The sequence below is a fragment of the Acomys minous genome, assembly GCF_964271855.1.
Source record: "Acomys minous genome assembly, chromosome: 17".
Taxonomy (NCBI): domain Eukaryota; kingdom Metazoa; phylum Chordata; class Mammalia; order Rodentia; family Muridae; genus Acomys; species Acomys minous.
Genome location: NC_140500.1, coordinates 16,935,987 through 16,959,782, shown reverse-complemented (window position 1 = coordinate 16,959,782; position 23,796 = coordinate 16,935,987). Strand labels below are relative to the sequence as shown.

At 38.5% G+C, this 23,796-nt stretch overlaps 1 protein-coding gene across 2 annotated transcripts; it reads right to left on the bottom strand.

Annotated features, from left to right (window-relative positions):
* Positions 1-1,820: 1,820 nt before the first annotated feature.
* On the bottom strand, positions 1,821-18,588 carry LOC311588595 (killer cell lectin-like receptor 2). 2 transcript variants are annotated; one of them, XM_084766383.1, is made up of 8 exons: positions 18,389-18,588; positions 16,397-16,555; positions 15,104-15,193; positions 14,127-14,354; positions 12,027-12,169; positions 10,372-10,475; positions 6,273-6,428; positions 1,821-6,194 (listed from the first exon to the last, which is right to left on the bottom strand). In XM_084766383.1, exons 2-7 carry the CDS (start codon positions 16,515-16,517, stop codon positions 6,275-6,277), a joined length of 840 nt encoding a protein of 279 aa, XP_084622509.1. In that variant the 5' UTR covers positions 16,518-16,555; positions 18,389-18,588; the 3' UTR covers positions 1,821-6,194; positions 6,273-6,274. The 2 variants fall into 2 exon arrangements, with proteins under 2 accessions (XP_084622509.1, XP_084622510.1); XM_084766384.1 differs by lacking the exon at positions 15,104-15,193.
* Positions 18,589-23,796: the final 5,208 nt, after the last annotated feature.

Below are 23,796 nucleotides of genomic sequence, written 5' to 3'. Positions count from 1 at the left end.
TTGTTCAATGTCTCCATGGAGGTCATTCTTACAGCTGTTATCTAAGTCACTAACATCCTACTACAGATGAACAAGGTGCTGGATCTTCTTGTCCTCAGCTCCTCCAGCAATGCCCAAACCCTTCTTCTGCAGTCATCCATGTAAAGTGTGCATTTGTGTGGTAATAAATCTACGTAAAATTTCACTCTGTTTTGTCATATGCCCAGATGCACATTGTTTCTTCAATCCCAATCAAATGGATTTCTTAAAGAATCTTTCCCGCCAATGCCCTGTCTCAATAGAATTAACTCCCTGCCTCTTGAGTCCCCGGAGCACCTTAATCATGACCCAAATACCTACATCTTTACCTTGCCTTACAACTCTTCAGGGTTTTGTTTTACTTCTCCTTAATGCCAGGCAAACAGTGTATCAACTGAGATATAGTCTAGGCTTGCTATTTCCAGAAACTTCTAATCTTTGAAATTTAAGCCTCCAAGAAAAAAAATTGTGGTTTACTCTACAGAATGATTTCAGCACCAAGAAGAACATTTTGCAAAGAGTAATAATTAAACAATTACTCAACAAGTACATATTATTTTCTAGATAATTAGAATTGAGAACTGAGTCGGGAATACTGCTTCAAGGTGACAGAAATATAACTTGATTTCTATGAGTAGCTTTTCTTCTTAACTAAAAGTTTTGAAAATATCTTTTGAAAGGTATATCTTATTTCTTTTTTACATATATTTTATTGATTTATTCATATTACATCTCAATTGTTATCCCATCCCTTGTATTCTCCCATTCTCCCCTCCCTCCCATTTTCCCCTTATTCCCATACCCTATGACTGTGATTGAGGGGGACCTCCTCCCACTGTATATGTTCATAGGGTATCAAGTCTCTTCTTGGTAACCTGCTATCCTTCTTCTCAGTGTCACCAGGCCTCCCCATCCAGGGGACATGGTCAAATATGGGGCACCAGAGTTCATGTGAAAGTCAGACCCCACTCTCCACTCCACTGTGGAGAATGTTCTGTCCACTGGCTAGATCTGGGTAGGGGTTTGAAGTTTACTGCCTGTATTGTCCTTGGCTGGAGCCATAGTTTGAGCCAGACCCATGGGCCCAGATCTGCCCATCATAATGTTCTTCTTGTAAGTTTCTAGAACCATCTGGATCCTTCTATTTTCCCATTCTCCCATGCTTTTCTCACCTAGAGTCCCAATAAGATGTCCTTCCCTCTGTCCTACTTTCCTCATAAGTAAAGATTTTCATGGGACCTGCCCCTTGGGCTAGTGTACAGACATAAGTGAGTATATACCATTTGACTCTTTCTGCTTTTGGGTTAACTCACTCATTATGATCATTTCTAGTTCAATCCATTTGTCCACAAACTTGAGAAATTCCTTGTCTTTAATAGCTGAGTAGTATATCTTATTTCAAAAAAAAAAACAAAAAAACAAAAAACAAAGCAAAATAGTTTGGATAGTTTCAGTAAAAAAAAAAAAATCTTCACTAAGATTATTATGTACTGTGTCGCTTCTCCTTGGGATTCATGAACAAACGTCTCTTTACTCCAAATACTGGTGATCAGCTAATGAAACTACTTCAGTGAACTTATGGGAGTAAGTTACAGGAATATGAATGAGGTTTTACTAACAATAAAGTAGATAAATCAGGAACAGCTGCATTGCCGGGGGAAGTGAGTCAAGCATGGTGGTCAGAAGAATCCTGCACCTCTGACTAACTAGCAGTCAGATTGCTTCTCTATTTATACAGATTTCATAGAACAAAGGCACACTAATGATTATTCCAAAAATACAGATTATGTGTTTGACTTTTTTATTGTATATTCAAGGTTAAAAGTTCAGTCACAATTGGAAAGTACAGTGGAACAGATTTTATTTTTATTATCAACCATAAAAATCCCATTTAAAGAATCTAAAGAATGTCTCCTCCAAAGAAAACACATTTATTACATGACAGCCTGCTTTTAGGCTGGCAGTGTTTGCAGTTTTAAAGCACTCCAGAAAAGCAGGCAATATCTGAACATTTTGTTAATAGCAAATACTAATACCTAACTCCTTTTACTATATAATTTCATCACCTATGCCACTAAGAAAGAAAAGATTATTTTAGTCAATATATCTTATTTACTGAATTATTCCTCCAGGGACATCCCTAGATGGCCTAGTATGAAAACAATATTTTGAAAGAGCTCTAACCATACTTAAAGGGAGGGCTAGAATCTGCAACCTCTTTTCCTGACCTGTCAGAGTTTGTCAAATGTCTCTATTTACCCTGTACCAATTATATTTTTGAGTTTGCTTAGAAATGGATAACCCAAGAAGATTCCTGGAGTAATGACCTCATAAAGAAATGTCTTCTTATGTGCTTATCTGTGCTTAATGATCGTCAGGGCATAAGGAAGACTTCCAAACAGGGCCAGATAAGGTTATTTACCTCTAAGCAGAAGCATGAGTAAGTTTAAGACTTTTCCTAGAATGACTTAGCCATAATATTCTCAGGAAAAGACATAAAAGGAATCATAACGTGGAGAGTTCCCAAGAATGTAACACACGGAGACTAAAAACTTAAAAGTGAGAGACAGATTGACAGCGATTGCATCATTTGGCTCAACTTTGTTGGAACTTTGTCAAACAGCTGTGCTGGCTTGATGAATTTCATCATTTTCAGTGGGTATGGCTGTGCCACTGCAGGACTAGAAAGCCTGTCCTAGCATGGGTGATAGATTCCTGAAAGCTGATCACGAAGCCCCATGCATAACTTACAGTCTACTCAGCTGGTAGAAGAGTGACCTCTCCCAGTGATTACTACTGCTTATATAAACTTTGGGAGGGTCTTTGGGCGTCTTGTAAATTTTGGGAGCTTTTTGAGACTTGCGGTTTTTATAAAACAATCTTGTACAATAAAAGGTGCTCCGGAGGAGTCTCCATACCTGATCTCAAACTGTACTATAAAGCAATAGTAATTAAAACAGCATGGTACTGGCACAGCAACAGGCTGGTTGATCAGTGGAATCGAATCGAAGACCCAGATATGAATCCACACATATATGGTCACTTGATTTTCAACTTCCTACATTTTCAAGAGTCTCCCTTGATAATAGGAGAGGCTGTTTTAGTTCAGAGGAAATAGCTACTCTACTTAACACTATCACAATTAAACTAGAATAAAAACAAATTAACAAGAGCAAAACACTCAACAAAGCAATATAATTTTTCAAAAGGAAGAACGGTAGATTTATATCATTCCCTTTCATATTCTTAATATGCATAAATCACTTTATTCAGTTCCAAAGAGAGATGGTTTGGAGAATACAGCACATCCATCCTGACAGGAGTGAAAATATTTAAGAGAGAGACACCCATAACTTTCCATTTGGGTCTTGGGATATTGAAAAACAGTTCTAGCAAAATGTCAGACCACATTGAAGAAGAAACTGAAGGAAACACAGTGGTGCTATTTAGAACTACATCATGAACAGTGCTGTTTGTTTATGAATATCTCTTGAGATCTATTTTAAACTTGAGCCTCATGCCAGGACCAGAAAAGATGTACTTAAAGTTCACTGAATTGTTTTTGTTTTTTCCTGTTCTCAATTATAGTTACTTGGAATACATCTCTTTTTGTTGTTGTTGTTGTTGTTGTTATTTACTATACTTGTTTCTTGCATACACCTCCAAGAAACTCAACTCAGCCCTATGGATACCACATGTGATGGTTTAAACCCCATAAGCTTAAGGCATTTTTATAGTTGGTCCTCAGTTGATGCCTGTTTGGGAAAGATTAAGAGCTGTGGTCTTGCTGAAGGAAGCACGTTACTGGGGGTGGACTTTGAGGTTTCAAAAGACTTCCCTGCATTTATATTTAGTTTTCTCTGTTTCCTGGTGGTGACTTGAGATGTAAGCTCTCAGCTATTTATTCTACCGTGTCCCTGCTTGATCATCATGGACTGTAACCCTCAGGAAACAAACTTAAAATAAACCTTTCCTTATATAAGTTTTTATGAACCTTGTGTTTTATCAAATATTAGAAAAGTAATTCTTACACAAGCTTAGGGGGAAAGGATGGAAAAGATATTCCAAGCAAACAGAACTAAGAAAAAACCAGACATAGCTATTCTAATATCTGACAAAATAAACTTCAAACCAAAACTGCTGAGAAGCAGAAGGAGGTCATTTCACTAAAGTAAAATTCCGTCAAGAGGTTGTCCAATACTAAATATTCTCTGGCTTCATAAAAAAAATAATTTGAAAGTGTTCTTTCCTGTGTGTTTTAAGCTTTGGGGGAGGCAATGTTCATCTAAGTGTAACATATATTTTTAACATATGTCTTTATGATTCACTGAATTTCCTTGGTGTCTGTTGCAGTGGCTCTCTTTTCATCTCTGATTTTATTAATTTGGATTCTCTCTGTTTAATTTGGCCAAAGGTTTGTAAATGTTCTTAATACTTCCAATGACCCAACTCCAGGGCAGCTCCTACACCCAAAGTAAATGGACAACACAACTGAATTTGATGGGTTTAAAAGAAGAAAACAGAAGAGGGAGCTGAGTGTGTAGGGAGGTGGGAGTGAATTGGAAGGAGTTAGGCAAAGGAAATAAGTATGATTAAAATACGTGGTATGAAATTATCAAAAGACTTAATAAGATATTATTTTTAAAAAGGAAAAGTTGTGGGTTAATATTAAAAAACTTGAGGAGGAGAAATAAGGCATATACAAAGCTATAATGGAAATACAGCTTATTTACAGTGTAAGACAGCACAGCCAGGAGCAAGAAAGGACTTTAAGAGGAGGTGGAAATGCTCTGTTTGAATTTGATGGAGGATAAGAAGTGAAATTATTTATTAAAGCCCATATTTCTCAGCTGAGCCTAGTAGCACATGTCTTTAATCTCAGCGCTTGCAGAGGAAATGGAGGTGAGTATCTCTGAGCTTGAGGGCCTTGACTATATAGCAAGAGTCAGGGTAGCCAAGATTACCATATATATATATATATATATATATATATATATATATATATATATGCATATTTCTCATGTCCTAATTTGGGTGTGTTCTTTTACATATACATTCTCACTCCACAAGTTGATTTACAAAATACCAAGGTGAAAAACCAAAACTGCAAGCCATGTGCGGTAGCTTCTGCCTTTAATCTAAGCACTTACGAGGCAGTGGCAAAAGCCGATGAACATCTGAGTTCCAGGTAAGCATATTTTCCAGACAGAGTTCCATGACAACTAGTGTACCACAAAGAAACTCTGCCTTAGAACAAACATACAATAAAACACACGAAAAAACAAACAACCAGCAAACACACACACACACAAACCACTCAGGACTAAAGGACACTAATGCACTGAATGCATGTGAACCGGAATGTGGAGGAAATGTGGATAGATACACAGATCCCAGATTAGAGCAAATACTTGCATTAATACAAAATGTCCTGAGTTTGATCATTTGGGTATGGTTGTATAAGATAAAGTATTGTCCCTGGAAAATATTTAGAAACATTTGCACCTGGATTTTGTTTGGTTTGTTTGGTTCAATGACACAGGCTCTCCTTGTATTCGTTTTCTTTCAGCAATTCTGTCTTAGCCTCCTAATTGCCAAGATTACAAGTGTAAGCCACTACACCTAGCCAACTTGAGTTATTACCACCATTTCTATAAGGCCTCAATTTATAGATGGATTAAAGACAGGTTGGAAGGACAACTGATGTCTAGGATAAAAGATATTTAGGAGTTTCTTCAACTACCCTTGCAACTGTTCACCAAATTTGAAATTATGTTTTATGCCTCAAAGAAATGTTTATAACAGTGAGGAAAACTTCTACATGAAACAAAAAAGCAAAGCAAAGCAAAACAAAACAAAACAAAATAGCAATCAACTAATAAAGGAGACACAGAAGCCTGCAACTATATTCTAGCTCTGAATTGTGATTTCAATGAAGATAATCTATCTTATTAATGGTGAAATACCCAGGCTGTTTATTAGAGTCCTTTATTTATTTCTATAGGAACTTAAGCAAATAGACTGAGCAGATTCCTTGGTGCTCTGTCCATGCATCAGAGAAGATCTGTTCTGTCTCCATGAGGAAGAAAGAAGGTCTCTGCTCTGTCAAGTCAGATTCCAGAGACCATTCCCAACCTCTGCCAGCTCTTCTCTCTGTTTGCAGAGCAGACTAAGTCCTGTGATGAAAACACTTGTTTGTAAGGAGTCACAGATTCTCACAGGAAATAAACCAGGACCAGTACGTTTCTTTTTACCTTTAACTCTTGTTGGAGAGTGAATCAAGGAACTTATCCATCCTCTTCTCACAAATGCAGGAGTAGTCTTTTTCACAGCTAATATTTTCTAGTCTTGTTTTAGATAAAAACACACATGCTCCTTCCTTAGGATTGAAATTACTTATATTCGTGTCTCTGAAGAATGAAAACAATAACGGGCAACTGTTTAATTGTGAACACTGACTGTAATAAGTCATGATTTCAAAAATTCTATTGGCCAAAGTATATAGAATATGGAACTATTAATCATAATTTCATCACTAAAATGTTTTTCTTTCTCTAAGCTCATTAGAAAGAAATGGTCTCTTGATCACAACAAAATCTCCATCTTATTTCACACTTGCAATTTTTGGTCATCAGGTAAAAATGATTTTCAATATTTCCAAAAAATTATTTTATTCTTAATCTTCTTTCCCACTCATGTTTTGTCAATAAAAATGCTAGAATAAAAGTAAAAACAGATCTATGTTGCACACAGAAAAAGGCTTTTGGTTTGTTTGTTTGTTTTGAGGCAGGGTTTCTCTGTGTAGCCTTGGCTGTCCTGGACTCACTTTGTAGGCCAGGCTGGCCTCGAACTCACAGCAATCCATCTTCCTCTGTCTCTCGAGTGCTGGGATTAAAGGTATGCACCACCACACCTAGCTAAGAACAACATTTTATATGCTTGTGTATTTAGGAGAAAGGGAAGATTTGAAATACAATCAGAGATGAGGGCTTGTAAGTAATGTTTTGGATTCTTTTCCCTTTCTTCTTCCCCCACCTCATAGCTAATAGGTCTTCGCTGAAACATTGTGATCTACTGAATTCCCTGTATGCAGCACAACAGTGATTTCCACAGCATGATATATTAAAGGCCACAAAAAATTAAATGCTGCAAAATAAAAATAATAATAATAATTAAAACAGCAAAGTAGCATATAGGCTAAAACAGAAGGATTGTGAGTTCTTGGCCAGCCCAGGCTACATAGCAATCAAAAGTCAAAAAGTAATTAATTAATAATTAATTAAGATCTTGTATAAGCCATGTATGACGGCGCAAGCCTGTAATCCCAGCACCTTGGGAGGCAGAGACAGGCAGATCTCTGTGAGTTTTGAGCCAGCCTGGTCTACAAAGCAAGTCCAGGACACCCAAGGCTACCCAGAGAAACCCTGTCTCAAAAGAAAAGAAAAGAAAAGAAAAGAAAAGAAAAGAAAAGAAAAGAAATTCAGTATAAACCAATAGAAACCAGATATCTACTCTAGCTGAAATGTAGCAGGAATTGGAATGAAGCTCAGATGATCAGGGAAGTACTGTAGCCAGTCTTCCCACTAATAGTTAGAGGAAGATGACTAAAGAATGCACTCAAAATGGAGATCCTCAGTAAGAAATCCAGCCAAGCATAGTGGGATATAATCACAATTCCAGAATTTAGGAGATGAAGGTAGGAGTACTACAGTTCAAGGCTAACCTTCAACATATAGAGAGTTTAAGGCTAGTCTGGATTCATGAGACTCTGTCAAAAACAGTAGAGAAAGAGAGAGAAATCCACACAACCAAAAGAAAGGGATCACTGTTTAGTGAAAAATAAATCACTTTCTTTGAATCTTGTATTTAAGATGGGGAGAAATAGAATATTTAAATTTATATAATGTAAAAGACACAAGGAAGATAAATGAAATTAAGTGGCTTGTGGGGCATAGACAGAACAGGTAAGATACAAATGGACAAAAACCAAAAATAAGATTTCTTTATTCATTGGTAGTTTGGATTTTTTGTGTGTTTGTTTATTTGTTTGGAAATTTTTTTTTGTCTTACAGGGTTGTTTTGCGTATTAGTTTGATTTTATTTCCCCCTTTTTGTTTTATCTTTGTTTAGTGGAGCAAGAGAAGGAAATAACCTGAAGCTGAGAGGGCTGGGAGGTAGGGAGGAACTAGGAGTATTTTGTGGGAAGGGAAAACTGATCAAAATATATTCTATGAAAAATGTTAAAAATCAAAATTTAACTTTAAAAAAATTTAACCACAGACAATATGAATTATTAAAAGAGAATCAAAGTGCAAGACAGAGGTTACCTCCAGAAAAATTACAGGTCAAGGAGACCACAGATGTCTGCAATACAGCACAGGCTTGCTTACCCAACCATAGCTATATGATAAGACCCTATTGCTACAGACAACACATACTTTGACATCAGGATGTAGAGGAATCAGTCCCAAGCCAATCAGGAAACCTCTTACCCTGTGCTGGCTTCCAAAGGATCAGAATGTGCTTTGCAGGTTGCAGGGCAGAGAAGATATAAATGGTCCCACCCTGCACTGGACTGTGCATGCCACAGCACCGACCGACCTGCTAGGTAAGATGTTCCCAGTGGTGCCATTGTAATAAGATAATTAGCTGCTTTCTTATTGGAGTTGAGGCTGTTACTACATACATTAAATCACATTTGCTATTGCAACTCAAATCAAAAGCTCAAGATCGAGGTCACAGGCCCTAGGTTGGAACCTACTACAATCACTTTACTAAGTGGTCAAGTAGTCAAATAGTACATTAAATATTCATATTTATGGCCTAGACTTGTGCTGCTCTCAACCTCCATAGAGAAACTTCTTTTTACAGTGGGCAGCAGTCAGTGCAGAGAGTCAGAATTGGTCCAACTGCTTAGGAGAAGAGAATATGTGCTCAGCCCTAAAGGAGACAACTACATCTACTCCCTCCCATCCACACCACTAGCAAGGCTAGGGGAACAGCATGGAAGAGGAAATAGAAAAAATGTGAGAACCAGAGAAGGGGGAAAGCTCTGTGAAATGCAGCCTTCTGGACCTGATGAAATGTCTGCAAAGACAGAAGGGGCCTCTATGTCTTAGGAAATCACCATTGTTAGGTGTCAGCTGCTGGAAAAGGAATATTCATTATTTTTTGAGGATGTGGCCAAAGGTGTGTATCCTTGCTCTACTTGATGGCCTACAGCCGTGCACCTATGGGCAGTTAGTTAAGAAGGCATGGGCTAGAAAGACACATATTAGAACAGATGCAGAAGTTGTTTTTGGCGGGTGTAGGGGATGATATGATCATATTTTATGTATATGAGATAATCAAGAAAAAGAAATATTTATAAAGATAATTAGTAAACAGTTTTCTACCAGACAATAAGTGAACATAAAACTTGGAGTTTACCCAACAAAACACCTTGATGGAAGGTAGATATACATAGGTGTGTACATATAAACATGCTTTTATTTTTATAAATAACAAGCAATTATATAAGCTAACTGCAGTAACAAATGCCAAATGAATGTTTAAGGTACTCGTAGCCATTGCATCTGTCATGATAATTCAGTCACTTCACAACATTGTAAGCTGTTGATTTGCCTGTGCCCCATGCATCTTAGAACATATAGTCCTGGGGGCTGGAGAGGTGGCTCAGAGATTAAGAGGACTGGCTTTTCATCCAAAAGTCCTGAGTTCAGTTCCCAGCAACCACATAGTGGCTCACAACCAGCTATAATGAAATCTTGTGCCCTCTTCTGGCAGGCAAGTGTACATGCAGGCAGAACATTGTATGTATAATAAATAAATCTTTTTTAAAAAATTAAACAAACAAACAAACAATCAAAACTTTGATATGAACTCTGGTGCTACATATTTGAGCACCTCCCCTTGGTGGGGAGGCCTGGTGGCACTCAGAGGAAGAATAAGCAGGCTACCAAGATGAGACTTGATAGCCTATGAACATTTAGTGGGAGAGGAGGTCCCCTTAGGTCATACACCTAAGGGAAGGAAATAGAGTGAAAGCAGGAGGAAGGGAGGGATGGGAGGATATAAGTGATGGGATAAAAACTGAGTTGTAATCTGAATAAATTTTTAAAAAGAAGAACATGCAGTCCTAAGATGTATGCAGTGTTAACACACTTTCAATCAGCTCCTCAACCATACATTGTCCTTGTGTAACACGTGCTCTGACACTGCCTCATGCATTTTGTCCTTACCCATGACCTCCATAAACAATGAAGAAAACCATGTGAATGGGAGAACCCCTTTTCACACAATCTTCCCAATTCCCACACCAGCGTTAGAGTGTGAATAGCTCCAGAAACTCACAATTTAGATGGGTCATCACCAACCCATGTCCATTTATTTGTATTCGTATTATATGACGATCCAATCCAGTAATTGTTTGGAGACATCTTATCCCGAAGGAGCTTCTGTAAAGGAAACAATATACTTTATGATACAATTTTTGTTTGTTTGAGGAGAACATTCAGGAAAAGGTCCCAGCATTCCTGTGTCAGTTCTCTGCTCTCCTGTACTCCCATTGTAACTTCCACCATGTTCATTTTTTGAAGTGACTTCCTACTGGTAGCATATTGATAAACAAAACTGATGTCACCTTGATAAGTCACTTAAAATAAAAACTTCATGTGTCCTGAAATACTGGGTTCATCACATGATTTATGACTGTGTTTCTTAGACCAAATCACACTATGTAACCAAGGCTGGCTTTCAACACACAGTCTTTCTGCTTAAGGACCACAAACGTGCCCTACATAAGTAGACCATTAAACAATTTCTGACACTCTATGAAATTATGAAATGAGCGTTCCCATATACTACAGAAACATATTGGAATTGCTCATATGGGAAGTAGTGCCCTGTCTTCAAATATAATTCATAGAGGTAAAGAATCTTGTGCAGTAAGTAAGTGAAGTTACAAAGCTGTGCAGTAAACTCCATGAACAGAAAGGGAGCCTTTCTCTAGTTCAGTTGCAGAGGACAGAACTTGAGAAGGTGGGAGATATTTGGAAGTATTTAGAGGATCTTACTTGAGACAACTGAATGGCATGATGTCTAATTAAGTTACTGAATATATTTTACAATATGGGTTTTAATTTGATTATACTTACTCTGTTAAATGGAAAATTACATTATTACCTGACATTTGAAACTATTTTATGCAGTTATTTAATATATATTAAATTGGTGTATAAATAGTGTGTCATGTTCTGAATAACAAAGCTTGCAAGGTGATTCTGCAATCGTTTCGCTAAAAAAAAACCTTCATATATGAAAATATTTCATTGGTAATAATTTAAACAGAAAATATCACCATCTTGGCAACGTTTTCTTTTAAGTACTCACTTCTAAAGATGGCATCTTTTTACAAAACTTAAGAATAATATGAAGTAAAAATTATGAACAGTTTCAGTGAAAATCACCATAAGGTTTACTGGAAATACCACTCACTCCTGTGGTTCTCACATCATTCCCATTTTGAATATAGACCCAGAGGGCAACTACTTGCCCTATTGTCATCTGATTACTCATCTCTGGGAGTCTCACTTCTGGGTTCCAAGGAGCAAACCCTAGACAGTGGCCTCTGGGGGTTTAGTTTGCACGCTATGGAGATAAGTAACTGTCAGTCACAGGATGTGCTACACCAAAGGGTTAAACTTATCAGGGAAAGCCATGCTTCACTAAGAAACTCTTTTTGCAGATGCCTGAGAAATGAAGAAGACTGAAAGACACAGGTAGCCTTGTAATAACAAATTTCAAAACAGACCCTGTCTCCTGACACTAAGTGAGGAGCAAAAGGGAGTTTCCTGGGACCTTCTTACTGCAGTTTTGCTCAAATGACAAGAAAACAATATATAACCATAAAGGTCTATCTTTCAAAGAAAATCTGCCTGGGTTTGGTATTTCACTATCCAAGAGACAGAGTCAAGGAGAATACAATGGCAGATAAGTGTCTACCATACCATTTCACAGTCATCATGTATGTTCAAAAAGGATAAGCCGCAATCTTGGCAGGTCTGTTTACATCCACTCCAGTGTTTATTATCCATGATGAAATAATAACATTTTATGCCGCAGCAGAACAAGTGTCCTTCAACATGTTTGCCTACAACAGAGAAGGTGAATGGCTAAACTGCTTATTTTCTGGTATTCTGTTATCAGAGGAATATAAAATCTCACAGCTCTCAGAAATTGAGATTATAGAATGTGGAGAGACTCCTGCACACCCATGCTCTATGCAGCACTGTTTATCACAGTAGCTATGGAAACAGCTTGAGTGTCTTTTGTGGGTGAACCAGTAGAGAAAATGTACCACATATACTCAAAAAGTTACCAGTTGTTCTTTAAAGGGAACTAAATCAGCTCAGGCTGATGACTTATGACTATAACCTGGACACTCCAAACAGTGAGGCAGGAGGATCACCAACAGTTCGCGGCCAGCCTAGGCTAAGTGGTGACTCGAATGCCAGCCTTGTCTATACCGTGAGCTTCTAGTGAGCCAGGGCTACCGAATGAAAGCACATCTGAAACTCCAATCTCCCAAAGAGAGATGCTGACCTATGTGATCAACATGCATGAACTTGAGGATCGGTGCAAAGTGAAACCACCCAGGCCAAGGATCAGCCTTTATAATTCCACTCAGAAAGGGGTTCTAACCCAGCCCGACTCTAAGAAGCAGAAGCATGTACTATCCCATGACCTTGTGGATGGGAAACAAGTACTTGTTGCTCACAGGCAGCTAAATGGAGGATGAAATCAGATCTGCAGTAACTCACTGTGCACACAGAGGACCACATGCTACTGCACACTAAGAGCTGCGTCATGCATGGTCTCTGCTAAATGCTTTTACCTTAAGAGACATAAGAGGCACACAAAGGAGCTCAGGATGATGATAGTCTGTTCTCCTGATTGTGCGATGTCTTCACTGGTATGCCCATGTGGCAAATTGAATACAGTAAAATGTAGGCAGTTTGTGTAGTAGCAACATGTCAGTATGATGACTTTGTTTAGTGAGGTCCTGGGATGGCCATGCTCTACTGACAACCTTAATCTCCAACCTTTGTTTGCTGTGAACAGTGACCACTGTGTAGCTAAGGCTGGCCTGGAGTTTGCTGGGTTGTCCAGATTGTACGCAAATTTATAATCCTCCTCCTTCATCCTCCTAATTTGAGGGATTACATCATTATGCTATCATTTACAGATGATGAAGTTATTTCAAATTAATTACAGAAAACATTTTTCATGGGTCAGAAATACTTTAGAGACTTTTTGGAGCTTTTTCTTTTTCCTGCCACATATTTCATAATGTGGCAGTTTTAACAATATTAGGTCCCCTATTACCACATGACAGTCAGACCATGTACAAGAGCTCTTTGTAAACTCTAATCCGGAAAACTATGTAATAATGAATGATAACTGTGTTATTTAAATATAATCAGGCACATTGAAAAGTAAGAAAGATTTCTTGAAATGCTTGGTATCTTCATCTTTCTAGCTTTGTTCACTGCATCACTGACGGAATTGTGGCGTGTGGACACCATGGTGAAGCTGCTATGTGCTCTAAATGGAGGATCCTTTGTCACAAGCAGACCACCTCTCTCATAACAAGACAGAAGGAAACACACACACACACACACACACACACACACACACACACACACACACACACACACACCACTTTTTATCCATATAAATTTCTAGTCCATTTTAGCCTGAATATTTGGTACATAGACTCTTGCTTTAAAAAGTGCATGTTCTGTCAGCAATAAAGTTAGAGACACAGATTTGCCCATAAACCCAAAGGACCTGAACTCTTAGCAGTTCTGAATTGTGGTTACATCTCCTGGGAGCAGTAGGAAAGCCAGAATGGCCACTGACATCGAGAAACTATAAGACTCCCCTAATCCAGAGAGAGATTTCTGGTGTTCCAGGCTACTACATGAAATAAGGAAACCCCAAACCATTAACCCAGAGTCCCCAGCATGTAGCTGCTAAGTGGAGTTGGAAGCTTCTGGAGCAGAAACTAGAGAATAACGCAATTCTGTCGTCAAGATCCTCCATACCTGTGGGCTGAGAGCACTCTAAACCCATCTTGGTTTCCCTGAAGCATCTGTTCTGTCCTCTGTGGATGGAGTCTCGTTCCTTCTGTTGTTTCGAGGCATCATACTCTGGAGAATTATTTCTCAATATTTCATTATTTAAGTGGCTTTTATTTTGCAGGGTACTGTACATTTGAGTGAGGTTGTTAAGATTTTGCTTCAGTTCATGTTTTTCTTGTCTATACTGAAAAACTAAAGGTAATAGCGTATATAATTCAAAAATGCTCTTAAGGGGTAAATATTGAAATTTAAGAAAAAAAAACGCCTAGTCTTTACTGACAACACATATCATTATTTTAATTGGTATTTTGACATTTAGAAAATAACACCTCAAATTACTCTATGGAAATGACACTGAATTTTATCATCAACTTCAGTGTAAAATAAATGATGCAGCTGAATTTAAATTACGGTGAAAGTATCGTACCTTCCAAGTCTTTCATTTTATCACAATTAGCAACATGTTACAAATAAATACCTAGATAAAGAATACATGGCTATGTTTTAGCATAGGCTGGAAAGTAACTTCCACTATATATGTGAAGGAATCCAACAGGGCTGGAGCTTTAATGACACTGTACAGAGCTAGTGTATTTATGCAACCATGGCCTCAATATACATCGAGGAAAAATGAAGAGAACTCGTCTATTCTTCTGCACAACTGTTTCTCACAGAATGATTCCCTAAGATTCACAATCACCTGAGCCCAGAAGGAACATGACCATGAGATAAAACAAGGCAGCTCCAGAGCTCACAGAATAGGTATGTGAAAGAACAGGACGCTGCAGTGTGTCAGGCAAAACTATTAAAGTCCAGAGCTGTCCAGCACACTGCCTGGTTATGTAAGGCAGGACAATGGACAGAGTGCGTTGACTGCATCATTAGTGTCTAAAGCCATTGCTTAGGCAGAAAGGCAAAGAAGATGCATCCCAGTTACTCACTCTGTGTCAGCAACACGGCAACACTTAGCAGCAGAAGGAAACAAAAGACTCCAAGAACCATCACCATGAGCTTCCAGGGCACTGAGCGCTCTTGAATCAACAAAACAAAGCAAGGAATTCATCACCATGAAGAGAGCAAATCCCAGGACTAATTCTAGTTCTCTGTAGCATGAAAACAAGGAGATACTGGTCTCTAAAAATTTTACAGGAGTCCATGATACGAAACGACTGAAAATATGCTTTCAATCTTGTAGCTTTCTGCCTAACACGCAGAAGACTTCAGAAGTCCTACTTGTGTGAAGTTTCACCGGATTTTGAACTGCCTTCACCTTTATTCTTGATTACTGAGTCCTCCTGAGTCAGCCTAGAAGGAGCTGCGTGACAGTCACGTGCCGTCACCCAGTTCTACAGGATCAGAAGTGCATCCTTCAGAAAGGGAGCCATGGCTGTTCAGGATCTGACCTGCATACAGCCCTGCCCTTAAAGAGACCTAGAAGTTAACTGTCTCTTTTCGTCCACAGACTCTATTTCTCTTTAGACAGTTCTAAAAACCTGCTTGGAATGGGAAAGTAAAACGGCAAATCTTCACCACATCGAAGAGGGAAAGACTCTCAGGTTGGAGTTCAACAGTGACAGAACGTGGAGAGTGAGCAGAAAAAGAGGATTAAAAATGAGATCTCCTCTTTTTCGCTAACACATTTTATTTCTTCTTTGACGTTTTTGGGAATGCACAGTGTGCTTTACTCATTCCCACCTCACTATACTCTCTCACCCCTGATCTCTTCCTCCACATCTATCCCTGCAGGAAGAAACTTCCTCCTCTGATGGGCGACTGTTGCTGCTTTGTTGCATCAGATCTTGGGAATAATTGGGACAATTAAACATCTTCTGTGAGAGTGAAAGTACTGTTTCTAATAAAACTTTTCAGTTCCTTAAGATTTTTCTAACTAGAACATTTGGTATTTCTTCAGATTCTAATTTGTCTATTACTTTTAAAGGCTTCAGGGATTTTTTTTTTTTTTTTGGCTCTGCTTCTTTTTCTTTTTTTAATCGAATCCTGTCTTGACTAGACTAATTTCAAAAACTTCCTAATGGTTTCTCAAATTTGATAGAATGTGATCACTTCTCGCTTCTCCTTTTTCAATACCCCTTTTTGTACAGACTCCCAATGCTCTATGCTGCCCTTCAGGCTTTATCTGTTACCAGCTAATAGCTGGAATTAGGGTTATTTCTTACAAAGGTCAAAACTTTGCAATGCATAAACAGTTGAATGTAGACACATAAAACACTTACCTCTGTGGGCAGCTTCTCTGGGCCCTTGAGTCTCATTAGGCCTCACTGCGTTCTGCAACCCTGAAGACGTATGAAATCTCACAGTTGAGTAAGTGACATCCTGGTCACTCATCTTGTTCATGTGAAGTGTGTTTTCTGCTCTATGGCCTTGAGCAATTTCTAAAGAAAAAGTTTAAATGTCCACCTTTAGGAAGGTACCTGGATCTGATGCTGCACTGGGTGGAAAGGGGTGGGGTTGTCTGACTAACTCCCTGAATGATCTAAATACCCTAACATCCACAGACCCTGATTTGCTCTACAGGTGAGAAGTCTTTGCACATTTCTGTTGAAGGCATTTGTACTTCGAATGGTCACAGCAGTTATTATTAGAAAACATGGATAGAATTAATAATGTATTAAAAGCCATTGTAATATTGACACAGCCTATTTGTTCAAAATATTCTACATATATTTTTAAAAGTTTTGGTAGCGAAATTTTGTACTACTTCAAAGCATTAAAACACTTTTAAAACTATCAATTCAAATAAAAAAATTTTTAAATCTTTGCTTTAAAGTTCCTTACAGATTTTGGTAAACACATGACTACAAAAAGCGTTCTTACAGAGTTTTCAGTTATACATGATTATCAGTCATTCCAAGCCAGCACCTTCAAGGAATATTTGAAGTTTGATACTACAGATGACTAACATTTTGGTCTCCAAATATTAGAAATATCTCCTGGGTATATTTCTAAAGCTGAAACGCCTGAGATGTCCAACCTCTCCACTTAGCCACAGCCTATACATTCCCTCTTCTCCAGGATTGTGCCTGTAACTAGGAAAGACACTCCTTAGCCTAGTAAGTGACACCCAGAAAGAAAAACGCTACAGTGTTCCTTGTATCTGAGGGTCCTGCAGAGATGCTACATCACCTGGAGTAACTGCAGAAACCAGGAACGTAGAATAATTCAGGGGTGGGATATGGGAGCAAGAGAAAGGGGCATCGCAGGATGCAACCTGAAGTTTTAATCCCAAATTATTCCATGTATAAGATCATTTCACTTATGATCTTCTAGTACATGATGTTGCCAAAGGAGCCTACATGAAGTAAGTTTTGTCACTATGCAGTAATTACTTCATGCTCATAAGGATCTAATCTGATAATAGATATCAATGTATTATTAAATAGTAAATATTTGTAAATAATCTTTCCATTTACACCATTAACTGAGATTATAGGCAACAAATAATATAGAAAACAAACTGCATATGGAATTATTCTTCTCCAGTGTTTTAATAAAGTTTTCAGAAATTGTTCATGTTTTCTCTAATATTTAAAAAATATTTGATTACAGATTTTTTTATTTAATTTTTTATTTTATTTAATTTTTTGTTGGGTGTGTACCTATGCCACAACGTACATGTGTGCAGATGACAACTTTTCCAAGTGAGTTCTCTCCTTTTACCTTTATTTGTGTTCCAGGGATGAAAGTCACGTGGTCAATTAGGCTGGGTAGCAAGTATGTGCCCACTGAGATATCATACCTGGCTGCTGTTATGACTTCTCCTAAGCGAATTATATTTAAACTTTTGGCCAAGATAAAGAGTACTGAACTCAGCTGGGTGTGGTGGTACACGCTTTTAATCCCAGCGCTCATGGAGGCGGCCGATCTCTGTGAATGTGAGAGGCAGGCAAATCACTCTGAGTTTGAGGCTAGCCTGGTCTACCAAGTGAGCCTAGGACACCCAAGGTTACACAGAGAAACCCTGTCTTGAAAAACAAATCAAAACAAAAAGAGGAATGAGCTCCATAGATCCTCTATCTTAATTTTCTAGCTCACATCAGGAGTCACAGCACACTCAGAAAAGAACCAGTAACAAACTCCAGTTTTCACATGCTGCCAAGCTCTGACAACAAGGCTTCCCCATCTATCCCGCTCTCATGTTACCCCATCTGAAATTCTCTAGACTACATATGATCATGTGATAGAAATACCATAAAAGCAGCTCTTACCTGTGCCGATGGGAGGAAGTGATTCTCGTGGATGGAATTGATTACCTAATTGGGGGACAAGGTGGCCTTTCCTGGCTATGTCCCCTCAGAGGCTCCAAGAGAAAAAGCAGAAATAAACCTCCTCAAAGAGATACTGGAACTCATGATTTTTCAGCCCCTCCTCTTAACCAAAAGAAGAAGAGGAAACTGTATGATGAAAGCTGTTTCTGACCGAAAGCAAAAATGAATGAATAAATAAATAAACTAACGTATCATGTTATATGCTGAGGGGAAAAAACCCACCAAATGCAATAATCAAATTGAACACTGAGAAGACAACACTGTCAGATAAAGCAAAGCCAGCATCCTTAGCAAAACCACTGGTAAGAAGAGGGGACTGAAGTTCCTCTGTTCCTGGTTTTGTTAACAGGCTATTGGAAATTTTTTCTTACATTGCTATTTGATAAAAAGTAAAAATACTTCTGTTTTTGAACTAAGTTAATTGCAGCTAAGTGTGTTTTAGGAGTATCTTCAAAGCACTGATAAGTCCATTGTGAAACTATTTCTACTTACTCTTCTAGCTTTTTATTCATAGAGAAAGTTTACCGTGAATGTCGTTGTCATTGCATACGAAGTGGTCTTAACTGCTGATGTTTTTATGATGCTGGGACATCAAATCTAGTACAATGAGCGTGCTCAACAAACTCTTCCCCTGAGCTACACACTATGACTTTGAGTTGTGATTGTTTACTTGTTTGCTTTTCTTTCAGTTTGTTTGGCGTTTTTAAAGACAGTTGTCATGTCTTACTGTAGCACAGGCTGGCCTCAAACTCACAGGTCTCTTCTCTCACCCTCTTCGATGCTGGCATTACAGCTGTATACCACCACACCAATTTGTATCACATTTCTGATTGATACTTTGTAATAAATGATAAGCAATTCTGCACTTCATAAATATGTATCAAGACATTTAAACCCATATATAGTTATTAATCCCTTCTGTATAGCGTATAGTAAATAATTAGGTTATCCCCTACTGTTAATCATTTAAATCATTTACACTATTTTGTTGTTGTTAATTTAGATACTACATGGGCTATATTTTAGAACATACTTAGAAAGGCATTTTATGCATCAAGTCATGCAATCAAAGGAGATACACATTTATGAAATTCTGATACAGATAATATAGATGACACTCTCTAGTTCATTTACAGTCTACCAGGTGTGTGTGTGAAAATGATATTTTAGAAATGAGATAAGGTGAAGTTTCCTTTTATGATTTCTGCCCATGGGTTTGTGACAGGAACTCTTGAAAAGAAGCTGTGTCAGCAAAGACTGATTTACTGATTAAAACTGCAAATGAAGTGGAGAGGTTGGAATGTTCTAGGCCCAGGGACTAATTACCTTACTACAGGCTGACCTGGCCCCCTAAGTAGCCATTCCTTGCCCACCTTTGTAAGAACTAATATTCTGTGGCTAATAGATTAAGCATTTTGTGAAATCTATTGATTTAGCAGACCACTGACTTGCACCAACGTGAAGGCTAAGAATGTCATCTGGTGACCCACAGGAAAGCTTTCCTCGTCTTGCTGTAACCACCTCTCTGATGTGCCCACCAATGTGTGCTGAATCCGCCTTGATGTGTGGCTTTCTCAGCTTTGGAAAAACCACAAAACTTCACAAAACTGCTTCCATGTTGGGAAATAGAGTCGTTCCAAATGGCTCTCAAATAAACTGTCTTTTGTTCCCTGTAAGGTGAAAGCTGGTGTTTTTTTTTTTCATCAACAGGTCTTCATTCCAAGCTCTCACTGTGCACACTGCCAGTGAGGCCTCACAGCCTCGCATTCAAACCATTCTGAAGACTTGAGACATTTCATTGCAATTGGGGACCTTGCTAAGCATGTGCAAAGCCCAGGCTTGACACCAAACAGCACGATATGATGATAATGAGGATGGTGATAAAGTGACGATGATAGAGAAAGGAGGGAATGGAAGACTATTTGGTGTCTATAGTCTGTTGTCATGAGCGGAAGCTTTTCAGAATACATTTAAATATCTCACTAAATATAATTTCATTTTATTGTAGCTTTGCTAATCCACTAGCTTATTTTTATTTTTTTAAAAAGCCAATTTAAATTGTTCTTCAAATTAAGTCACATAGCTTAACGGAAGCCTGGGCATGGGCCATGGGCTGGAGAACAGAAGATGAACTGAGGATACAAAGAGAAACCTGACACCCGCTTGACAAGGCTAGAGGTGAGCTCTCTGCTTTTCTTTTCCTTTTCTAAGTTCTACCCAGCCTTAGGCCATCACTCTCTTAACCTTTATTAGCTCCCACATGCAACATGTCCACCTCTTTCACAATCCACTCATGTACTCACCAATGGACTACACTGCCTGTGTTTTACATGACCAGTTTCTGTCTCCTTACATTGTTCCTTTTGTAGACTTTTTAAAAAGTTGAAATTTATTATTATTGTGTCTAATGTGTATAAGAGTTTGAACCTATTCATGCTATGGGTTGCAAGTGGGCATAAGAGGACAACTTTGGGAATTAGTTAACACTTTCCTTCCACTTTGGGCTCTAGGAATCAAATTTAGGGATGACATCAAGCTTTTGTGGCCGATGCTTTTACCCACTGAGCCATCTCACAGGTCCCCTTTATGGTTCTTAAACCCTGATAGCTCAAAGACAACATTCAAGTCGGCCATTGGCATGCACCCAAGGTCTCTGAAACACCTCAGTCACTAACTCATATGAACAGTGTAAGCCAAGTTCCTTGAGTGCAGTATAGATGCTTCTAGAATACCTCCATCTAGTCTTTTTTGTCTCTGTTCACTAATTCTGGGATATCCTACTGCTCTCTAGTTTTAAGACACACACACACACACACACACACACACACACACACACACACACACGGACAAGACATCTTAAGACTAAATAAATATAGCCTACTGAATACACAGAATATGGATACAAATGCAATCAGAATGGGTTTTATCTTACCATTAAGCCTGAGTCTGAGAAATGGGAGACATGAGTAGAAACATCAACTCGGCCTCCTGTGACTTCAGGTAACTCCCATCATTCTCACACTTTGACCACAATAAAACAGAAGTGGCATTTCTCTTTAGGTTGCTGTGGGGGGTTGATTATATACACAAATAGCTTTTATTGTTGTATTTGAGGCAGAGTCTCACTATGTAGCCCAGGCTAGCCTGGAATTCATCACGTAGACCTGGCTGGCCTCAGACTCTTAGAGACCACCTGCCTCTGACTTCCAAGTGCTGGGAATAAAGGTGTGAAGCTCCACATCCAGCTTCATAGAGATCACTGCTGGGATTCAAAGTGTAAGCCACCACATCAAGATTCACAAGGTTGTTTTTTTTATCATAACCTGACAAATAGATAGTAAGCACGCATTCCACATTAAACATTATTATTTATAGTTCAAGGCTCCAATCTCTCCTTATAAACAAATCTGAGCAAAACACCTCATCTTCCAGTCTCTTTTTTCATATGGTCATCAAGAGCATGTTGCCTGCTTCCTAGGGTTGGAATAGATGCAATGAGAAATATAGACAGAAGTTCTTAGATTTCAAAATAACTTTTTTAAAGATTTCTATATGTCAGAAGCTTCTCTAAGACTGACAAAGAGCAGATTTTCTACTTGATCATTTCTAAGAGTGCAGGTGTTTTGAAGGACAGAAACTAATAAAACAAATAGGTGAAATACTTGAAGAAATGTTTTTCCTTGAAATTAGCCTAAATTAATTTTTGTGAGAAACAAACCAAACAGCAAAAACAAAAACCACATATACACACATGTAAACACACGCACACATATATATATATATATATATATATATATATATATATATATATATACACCGTACAAGCTAGTTTCACCGTACAAGCCTTTATTTGAGAAACCACAACTGTCCACTCTTTTATGTAGAGAAAGAAACAATCCTAGTCACACATTCAAACCACGAAGTCACACCCTAATATCTCAACGCCTTCACCATTTCACAGCTGCAAGCTATCTTTGCCCTATTCCATGCTGAGGTGAGGTACACCTGGAGTAAGCCACCACCCCACAGGGAAGGATGTCCAGACTCAAATCTTTGGGAGGAGTGTCTGGTCCTGGCCAGTGTCTTACCAAATATTTCATTTATAGGGTGGAATGTCCACAACACTAAAATATAGTAAACCCATAAGAGCTCTATTTTGAGATTTCCTGTTCCTGTAACCACCCCATGAATTTATAATCACAGCTGCTCTGACACTGCCACTCTGTGTTATCTCATTACCCACACAATCTTTGCTGAGCTCAAGCACTAAGAGTGAAGAAATAAGAAAGATGGACCAGGAACTCCGTAAGCGATAAGAGGGACTCACAAAAAGGGTTTCATGTGGATATCTGGGCTCTTTGATATCCAGGTATAAAACCTGTTTATGGAGAAGACAGTTAAGAACCAATCCATAACTAAGACTTTTGCCTCTTCAGTCCCTTTTCTCTCACTGTTTCATAGTGACCCAACCCCCACTGCATCCTCTGTGTAGTCTGCAGGCTCAGCTCATCCTCCTCAAGCACTCTTTCTTTTATGTTTGAGTTTTTCCCACGGACACATGCTCTGATACAGTTCAGGGTGTCCCAGAATGACCATGTAGCTGACATAGGCGTGGAGTTCCTGATCTTACTCCCTCTAACTTGTGAGTTCTGGGATTACAGTATGAACTACCTTATCAAGCCTTTGTATCATTCTTTCACTCTTGGTTCTATATTTATTTTTATTATTTTGATGAGATATTTTATCCTAGCTCATTATCCAAGAAGCCTAGGTATCCAGCTATTAAAACGATCTAACTTTCTTTCTCTCCTACCTAGGGTTAGGACATTGGAAGGAAGGTAAAGATGTTTAAGGACCCTAAATAAAGTAAGTTTGTGCAAAATCTAAGCCTACAATAGCTGCATAAGAATGTTGGTGGATTCTTTCCCTCCCTACCTGATAAGCCACCTTCTAGCTCTGTGTACACTAGCCAGTAGCAAGAAAGATCTGCCTGTGTCCCAACTTGACTTCTCTCTGTGGTATGTCATTATCAATCATGATACAGTACCTCTGTTCAGCTGCAGTTGTCAGTACTGAGTCTGCACAAATTTCAATCTGTCAACATTCAATTCTGTGTAGGGAAAAGTTTCATGGGACGTTAGCCTTCTTTTGGGAACCATTGACTACTGATCAATGTAGGTAGGGATGGGTAATCATTCTCTTCATTCTTGCCCCTACCCGTCAGCACAGAAGACTTAATGGATACAGTTCTTCACCTGCGCTCTGCAACCGTCCAGGGATTGGTCTAACTGGGGCAGTGAGCAAATGAAGAAAAAAAGATGCGTAGATGGACACAGAAGAGCTGTGAC

Bases quoted from the DNA above. Each gene is read 5' to 3' on its own strand.
- LOC311588595 (XM_084766383.1), bottom strand. From the start codon at position 16,517: ATGAACAAGATGAGTGACCAGGATGTCACTTACTCAACTGTGAGATTT. The intron at 14,355-15,103 runs GTGAGTAACTGG...TATTACCTTTAG, and splicing joins TGCCGTGTTGCTGACACAGA to TTTTTCAGTATAGACAAGAA. The intron at 10,476-12,026 runs GTATGGTAGACA...TTTCCTTTACAG, and splicing joins TACATGATGACTGTGAAATG to AAGCTCCTTCGGGATAAGAT.